A 9,004-nucleotide genomic window follows, 5' to 3' on the forward strand; every position below is an offset into this window, starting at 1 on the left:
CATGCTTCGAGCCGCATGTAAAGTCTGAACAAGTCCCTCTCATTCCCTTCATTCACCAAGCATTTCAAGCCAGAAAACCTTTGCTGCAAAACCGAGCTTCTTCCCCAAAAATAGAGTTTCACTTTCAAAGTTTCAAGCCATTCCAAGTTCACTTAGCCACCCAGAAACCTTCCTACAACATCCCTCAAACTTTCCCAAACACCAGAACCACCTACAACCACCTTCCATGAGCTACTCATACTCACCGGAGTCACCTTCTGAAACTGATTTCGATAAGGTAGTTACACTCACCATTTTCACTCAAACAAGTTACCATCTTTCTCGAAATTCCTCTCTGATGCTAAGCCATATGGTCTAAGCTTTGATTATCCATTGTTCAACATTTAATTTAATTTTAGGGTTGAGTTCACTTCGGAGTTCATGTAAAATACTCTACACTCAAAGTCAATCAATGGATCATGAGTATGGTGAAGACAACGATGATGCGTTTTGGAGTTGAATCCATGGTTGATTCCTCCTAAAAACATGAGATGTGGAGTTTTATTTTTGATGGTTTGAGGTTGAAGACGATGCAAGATTGTTGCTTCACGCTTTTTTTCAATTCAAATGGATGTCGTGTCATGCTCTGGTTGGTTCTTTTTAGCACACATGTTCATTTTGCTTTGTTTTAATAGTTTATCTGATGTAGCGCTTCCTTGTCACCAAAGGGCGCTAGGTCCAGTGGATGGGGGTTGACCCCATGAACCCAGGGTCAAGGGTTCAACCCCTAGCTCGCACATTATTTTTTTTAGTTCCTTTTATTCTTTTCCTTTTTATTATTTTTAAACCTTTTATTTTCATTTTCATTTTAGTTTTTTCACCCTTTATTTTAATTCTGATTAAAATATTTCCAACACAAACTTGGTTTATTTTTCCCTCTTTTATTTTATTACAATCTTGTTTTATTTTATTTGGGCATTTTTGGTTGACTTTTCATGTCTTGAATCATAGTGGCTAATGAAGTTTATTATGTCATTGATACCACTGAAAAACATTGTTTATTCTGACTCAACTTACACATGTTTTATTATTAGTTTGTTGCATTTTATAGTATTATGTTTGTGGTTTATGCACATTCCAGGTACTTTACGAGTAAGAGTCGACTTATGAAGAAACTAGATGAAAATGGCAGAAAATGGAGAAAAGTGGCATAAATACACTTGCAGAGATCTCCATGGCCCATGCCATTATTAGGCAGGCGTGGAACACACCAGAGAGGAAAAAGGAAGTCTAAAGATGGAGTCCAAGGCTTGTGGCGACCGCCACATGCGTCAGGGCATTCGCCATGAACATAAAAAAGGACTGAAAAAATAAGTTGCACTTGTGGCAACTGCCACATTCTTCATGGCGACTTCCATGAGCTTCAGGTCCCCTTAAAAAACACAGCAGAAGGAATTATTCTTTCCCCATTCCCCCACATTCCTCTCCCATGAAGTCTACACGACCTACGCTTGGATCAGCACGTATTTTCACTATTAAATGGTAGTTTTGAGCAGTTTTTGGCATCCAAGTTCGTACATAGATATTTTAGTTCTTACTTTAAATAGATATTACACGGAAATAGTGATAGAGCTCTCACATTGGGGGACTATCACACCATAGTTTTTAAGATCTGTATTTGTAATCTTGGATCAAAGTTTCCAGCATTTGAAGTTATTTTCCATTCAATTCAGTTTACTCGAAGTACTTCCGCGTTTAATTCTAGTTAGAGGTTCTTCATAATTGTTTTACTTTAATTCTGTTTGTTTGCCATTTATTTATATACAATGATGTTGTCAATTTATATTGCTATGAATCGCGTCTTTATGCTTAATACCATGTCTGGCTTAACTGTTTTGAGTCCGGTATATGAGGATCGTCGTTCCGACGGGACTCGATAATAAGTTTGCGTAAACCTTTTATAAATCATTTTTTTTTAATTGTAATTCTGAAAAATTTTGCACAAGAGTGAAAACATTAAGGTTCGAGTCAATAAAATGAGAGTGTGAGACTTGAACCAGATAGTAAAAATTGGGCATTAATCCTAAATACAGTGAGAGAGCTTTAGGATTAATTAGAATATATTGTTTTTCAAAAAGTACTTCCTGATTACAAATGGGCTAGCGAGAGCGGGCATTTGGTATGGAGGTATAGCTATAGTCAATAAAACGAGAGTGTGAGATAAAGACTTTTAAATTAATATTTCTCTAGTGAAAAGTTATTCAATACATTAACACACGCCTACGAATTATTGAGTCCCCGAGGTATGCCGGGATACACGTTCCGGACTCTCTTTTCTGCTATATTTTCCAATATTTATTTTTATTTTATTATTAATTTCCCTCAAATAAAACTTTCATAAGCCTTAGATTTACCAATAGATAGCATGTGGATTCAATATCTTTTAAAACTATGTGATACAATTGTGCACTTGCAGTTAGTTATTTCGATAGACTCACTAGGTCGCGATCAGTCGTGACCTTGGTTGATTAGGATTGATAAAAACCTTCAATGTTTCAAATCTATCAATTAATAATCAATGGATCATTCATGATACTTTAATCCATTGATAGGTTGCCTCTATTTCAACCAAAACTGAATCATTTGATGCATAGATGAAGTATTGTTTATGTATACTAACTTGCTATTTCATTTGACTTATTTTGATTCCACTGAATACTATCTCTCTAACCATTATATTTCCTTGTTTAACTTGTATAACTTGTACATAACCTAACCATTAATCAACTTTTTAATATTTAATCATTGAGTGATATAATCTTCCGTATGTCAAACTATTGATAGATGGACTTGGGGTTGTATAACTTTCATTATTACAAATATATTGTTAGATGATCATTGATCATCTTCAATACTTTGCATCAATTATAAGTTATCCTCTGATGCGCCATACTTGGAATCTTTTGACCTATGGATAGATAATCCTCAAATGTTTACCTTTTACATATTACTAACCACTAACTATACTTCACTAACTTTGTTCACTATTAACCTTTATTATTGTGATTTTGTTACTTTTGTCTTGCGGTTTATTTTATGTCATTCATACCACCAACCATTGTTATTATGATCTCATTATTATCTTATGATTTACTTTTATGTCATTGCATTGTAATTTATTTTATAGTACTCATCATCATCATCATCATCATCATCATTGTATATACTCATCATGCATATTTATTATTGTTCTTTACTTTATTGTAATCATACAATTAAAAACAACAAAAGTATGATAATTTGATAAGACCAAAAAATGCATTCCACTTGTAATCAACCGTTGGACTTAGAGGATTTCACTTAAGACCTTTGCTTGGAGGACATTGTTGTTATTCGATGATACTTTGTTTCAACTATGTATTTTATCTATAACTTACATACCTGTTGTAAGAATGGCATCATGGCACTACCCTAGGGATACATGACTGTAAAACTATTATCCTTTGTTAGCTTAGGTCACTTTTGCACACACAAGGCTTTCTCTTGGGCTACCCTACAATGAGACCATTTACTTTCTTTCTTAGTTACTTTGTATATTCTTTATTTGTCACCAATTTCATAATCAAATCAACAAACCTTTGATCCAACATCAAGTGGAATTTTCATTATCAAACTCAAAAAATAATAAAATTACGATTAGTATTGTGTGCCACGAGCCTTAAGTGGTGGAGAATGAGTAAGAATGGAGTTTTCCTACCCTTACTCTTATTATTTTGGACACAAGACGCTTGACTTGTTTGTCTAGAATATTCACATCCGCCCCTAGACTTTAGTGCAATCTAATCGCAAAAAATATTTTCCTAAACCCTTCTTCAAGGTAAAATCAACACAACCCATCAAACTCATTTTTGCGCCTTAGATCTTCACACCGAAAACCCTTTTCTCAAAGGTAAAATCAATCAACCCACAAACATTTTCTACTCCGAACTACGGAGCTCTGATCCTTCATCACCCGATGAATGATACGTAGGCAAAAGGACCACAATCCTTGGCGAGCACAATAATAAAAACCCAAAATCTCATTCTTTCACACTCTTTTTAAAATAAAGCAATAAGATAAATATCCACGTACATAGACAACTTAAATGATTCTCATTGAGTACCATGAATGTGAGTGGTGCTAATCTTTTATCTTTTTTCAATATTACCTTTTTAGGTGTTTCAATAAGTATAAGGCCAAGTTATACTTTTTTCAATAAGTTAAAGTATAACTTATTGAAAGAAAATCACCTACAATCATAGTCCAAGATAATTTGAAAATTATTTCAGTAGGGTGTAGATTCAATATATATATATATATATGTATATATATATATATATATATATATATATATATATATATATATATATATATATATATATATATATATATATATATATATATATATATATATATATATATATATATATATATATAAGATGCAATAATCAGTTTTTATATAAAAAAAAATCCTTTCTTTTATACTCTTGTGTTAAAATATTGTGAAATATAGTAAAATATTTATTTTAGAAAGTGTGATTTGATTGAGATTGTGTGTCGGCAATTGGGAATAGTCTATGCATTGTAATGATTTTTAAATAATGTAATTCTCTCGATATCATTTTGTTGCGATATGTTATGATTATCTCATTATTGTAATCTGTATTATAATTATGTTAGGTTTAATTAATCTTTATGTATAATTATTCTATTTGTTTCTTTGTTTGCAACCTTATATTATAAATATGAGCTTTTATTTGTACTGAGAGAGATATTAAATACATAAATATATTCATATCTTTCTGAGTTTCTATATGGTATCAGAGCTTAGGTTCTTTAACCTATTTCTCCTTCTGAGTTTTTTTTCTCTTTTTCTCCAGTAGCAATATTTTTTCCGCTTTATTTTTTATTATACTTTATTATGCTACAATAGAGAAATCTGAGGTTACTCGCCCAATTGCCATAATTCTTATGACTCCAATTATAATCGGTGGAATAGAATAATAAACGGATGCTTGAAAGTTCGTTGATTTTTGCGATTCGTGATAGGCGATAAAAAGTGTCTGACGAGAAGTGTTGGTGAAACTTCAGAGGCTTATGCTGATAAATTAAAGAAATGGGACAGCAAAAATCATCAAATCGTTACTTGGTTTCTGAATACCTCCATTATGAGTATTCATCTACAATTTGGGCGATTCGAGAATGCCAAAGAGGTATGCGGTCATTTAAAACAACTTTATGCAATGTCTAATTTATCCCATCAATATTAATTTTTGAAGGATCCTAGTAATTTGAAACAACAATATGGTCAACTTCTTTATGAATGTGTAGCACAGATGGAAGTTATTTGGAATCAGTTAGCATCAAGCGAGCCTTCTCTGAAATATACTACCGACCTAAAAACATATAAGACTCGTCATAATCGCATTTGCCTTTTCTAGTTTCTAATGGATCTTATTGATGATTATGAACTAGTTTGAGCTTCCTTGTTACACCAAAACCATTTTCATACACTATAGAATTCTTTTCCTTGTCTCAAGTTTGAAGAAACTAGATTTGGACTTGTTTGCCAAAAATTTAATCATGCCTTTATATTTATAAATAAGCCTACCAAATTTTGTCATCATTGTCGTAAGTCTGATCATTCTTTTTCTGATTGTCCAACAGTTGAATGTCGTAACTGCATGAAAAAGGGTCACATTGCTTCAAATTATTGTCGATACTGCAAGACACCTGGACACTTAATTAAAAAATTGTCCCACTCGTCCTCCACGTTTTGATCAGAATAGAAATCAACCTCGTCCCAACTCTTCAAGGCCTGCACTTGCAACTGTTGTTGCTACCAATGAGTCTGTAGAGTCCTCTCAGCCAGCCTTTTCTATCATAGATATTGAGTCTCTTCTTAGACAACTTCATCCTTCAGGTAATACTCATGTTGCTCTTTCGACCACACTAGGTAATTCTAAATGGGATTTTGATTCTGCATGTTGTAACCACATGATATGTTCATCTAATTTATTTTTTCCCTATCTAAAAATGACATTATTCGTTCCATTCAACTGTTGATGGATCTCTTATGAATGTAAGATACAAAGGTTCTATCTCCATATCTAGTTTAAGTCTACCTGACACATATCTCATTCCTAAATTAAATTTTAGCCTTATCTCTATTGGCCAATTGTGTGATCTTAGTTATGAACTTACCTTTTCTTCCTCTAGATATCGTGTCGAAATACACAGACTGGACAACTCATTGGGACTGGATGTAAGATCATAAGGCTATTTGAGCTCACTCAACTGCATATTCCTCATGAGTCTAACATTTGTTCTGCTTCCACTTATTCATCCATTCAAATTTGGAATTTCATCTTACCCATAGTTCTATTAGAAAATTATGTCTTCTAGTGTCACAAGGTCATTTAGGATATGTCACTAATAAGTCCTTTAATTGTACTACTTGTCAAACTACTAATCAACCAACTTTATCTTTTAATAAAAGTACTTCTATTTCAGTTGCACCATATGATATTTGGGGACCTGCACTCACACCTACTATGGGAGGTTCTCGATATTATGTGTTATTTATTGATGGTTATTCTCGATTTACTTGGATATACTTGATGAAAATTTGGCATGAGATTCCTAAAATTTACATTAACATTACCAAAATGATTCAAACACAAATTTCTAAATCCATTAAAAAATTGACGAGATAATGCCATGGAATATCGTGACTCTAAACTCTTACTTTTCTTAGGCAAGCAGTGTAACTTGTCTGAATTTTCTTGTCCATACACACCTCAACAAAATGGTCGGGCTGAGAGAAAGCATCGTCACATTCTTAACTTAGTTTGTGTCGTGCTTATCTGAGCCTCTTGTCTAGAACGCACTTAGGGTGAAGCAACTCTTACTGTTGTCCATATGATCAATAGTCTCCCTTCTTTTTCTTTGGTAATATCTCCCTTTTTAAGTGTCTTTATCTCACTACACCAAATTATAAGTCACTTAAGGTGTTTGGTTGTGCTTGTTTTGTCCTCTTTCATCCCCATGAATATATTAAACATGAATCTCAAGCTCGTCTATGTCTTTTTCTTGGTTATGGAACTAAACACAAGGGTTATAGAGGTTGGGACCCAATATTTCAGCGCATCTGCATCTCTCGCCATGTTATATTTTGGGAAAACGTAATGTTCTCCTCCTTGTAAAAATTTACCTCAATCCCGTCCAAATCCACTCCTCTCTTTACTAATCCTGATGTCGATTACTTTCCCAGTGACACATATATAGGATCTAAGACATATGCAAGTTATTCTAGTGAGCTTTCAACCCCTTCTGATGTTCCATCCACTTTTGGTGATGATGGTTCGGTTGTTGTTTATGCACAAACAACCAATGAGCCTCCTCAAAGGGTAAGAAATCCACATATATATCTTCGTGATTACCATTGTTTTTGTACTATGTTTAACCTCTGTGGACCAGAATCCTATAAGGAAGCCTCTACATATCCACATAGGTAGCAAGTTATACAAATGAAATTATAGGCATTGGAGAGAAGCCACACATGGGACCTTGTTGAACCTCCTTCTGGTAAGCCTCTTGTGGGATGCAAATGGGTATATAAAATAAAGAATCTTTATGATGGATCTATTTAGACATACAAAGCTCGTCTAGTGGAAAAAGGATTCACACAAGAGTATGGTATTGATTATGAAGAAACATTTGCTCTTGTTGCATGCGTCACCTCTATTCAAACTCTTCTTGCCATTACAGCAACTCGCAAATGAGTACTTAAGCAAATGGATGTCGATAATGTCTTTCTAAATTGTGAGTATGCTTCTAATCTTGTTTTTCGAACAGGTATCAATGATTGTAAAATTGAAAATACTCCTCTAGAATCCAATGTTCGGTTTACTCCTCAAGATGGTACTTTGCTTGACAATGCCTATCTTTATCGGAAACTCGTAGGTAGCTTGATTTACCCCATGTTTACTAGACCAGATATATCATATGTTGTTTATTTGGTTAGTCAATTCATGGCCTCTCCGGGTACCACTCATTATGTTGTTGTCCTCCGAATTATTCGATATATTAAGGGGCTCATGTTTTATGGTCTACACTACTCCGATGCATCCTCATTGATTCTTATAGCCTACTCCGATGTTGATTGGGTCGGTGATCCTAGTGATCGTCGATCCACCACGAGTTTTTCTATTTTTCTTAGAGATTCTCTTATTTCTTGGCGGAGCAAGAAACAAACTTTAACAGCCCGTTCTAGCACTAAAGTTCAATATCGTGCTCTTGCTGATACGACATCTGAGATATTATGGCTTCGTTGGCTTCTTGCTGATTTTGGATATCTCAACCTTCCCCGACAATCTTTATTATGACAATCGTAGTGTCATTCAAATTGTTCACCTTGATGTTTTCTATGAGCAAACAAAACATATTGAAATTGATTGCCACTTCATTCGCCAGCATCTTCTCCGTGGTGAACTTTATCTTATTTATATAGGCACTCTTGACCAATCAGCTCACTTGTTCATAAAACCTCATTCTCCTGGTCGTTTCCGGACTTTAGTTTTCAAACTCAAGTTGTTTACAGCTCCACCAACTTGAGTTTGAGGTAAAATTTTACGATATATTATGATTATCTCATTATTATAATTTATATTGTAATTATATTAAATTTAATTAATTTTTATATGTAATTGTTTTTTTGTATGCAATCCTATATTATAAATAAGAGTATTTATTTGTATCGATAGAGATAACATTCATATCTTTCTGAATTTCTACACATTTGACAACGATGGTGAATTTTTCTTCTATTTTGAAATTTTATCGTTCAATCCTTATGTTGTTACTATGTTCAACTATTTTCTTTATGTTGCCTTTTTTCAACTTCCACCTTGTATGCCCTTATCACCGGCTATGTTATCCCATTCATCTAATCAAGATTTAGGCTCTTAAATTATCTCGAGAACC

General features: G+C 33.7%; 1 protein-coding gene across 1 annotated transcript; it reads left to right on the forward strand.

Annotated features, from left to right (window-relative positions):
- Positions 1-7,815: 7,815 nt before the first annotated feature.
- On the forward strand, positions 7,816-8,406 carry LOC127103056 (secreted RxLR effector protein 161-like). Its single transcript, XM_051040350.1, has one exon. It carries the CDS (start codon positions 7,816-7,818, stop codon positions 8,404-8,406), a length of 591 nt encoding a protein of 196 aa, XP_050896307.1.
- Positions 8,407-9,004: the final 598 nt, after the last annotated feature.

Source organism: Lathyrus oleraceus, chromosome 7 (genome assembly GCF_024323335.1).
Source record: "Lathyrus oleraceus cultivar Zhongwan6 chromosome 7, CAAS_Psat_ZW6_1.0, whole genome shotgun sequence".
NCBI classification, from domain to species: Eukaryota; Viridiplantae; Streptophyta; class Magnoliopsida; order Fabales; family Fabaceae; genus Lathyrus; species Lathyrus oleraceus.

Bases quoted from the DNA above. Each gene is read 5' to 3' on its own strand.
- LOC127103056 (XM_051040350.1), top strand. From the start codon at position 7,816: ATGGATGTCGATAATGTCTTTCTAAATTGTGAGTATGCTTCTAATCTT.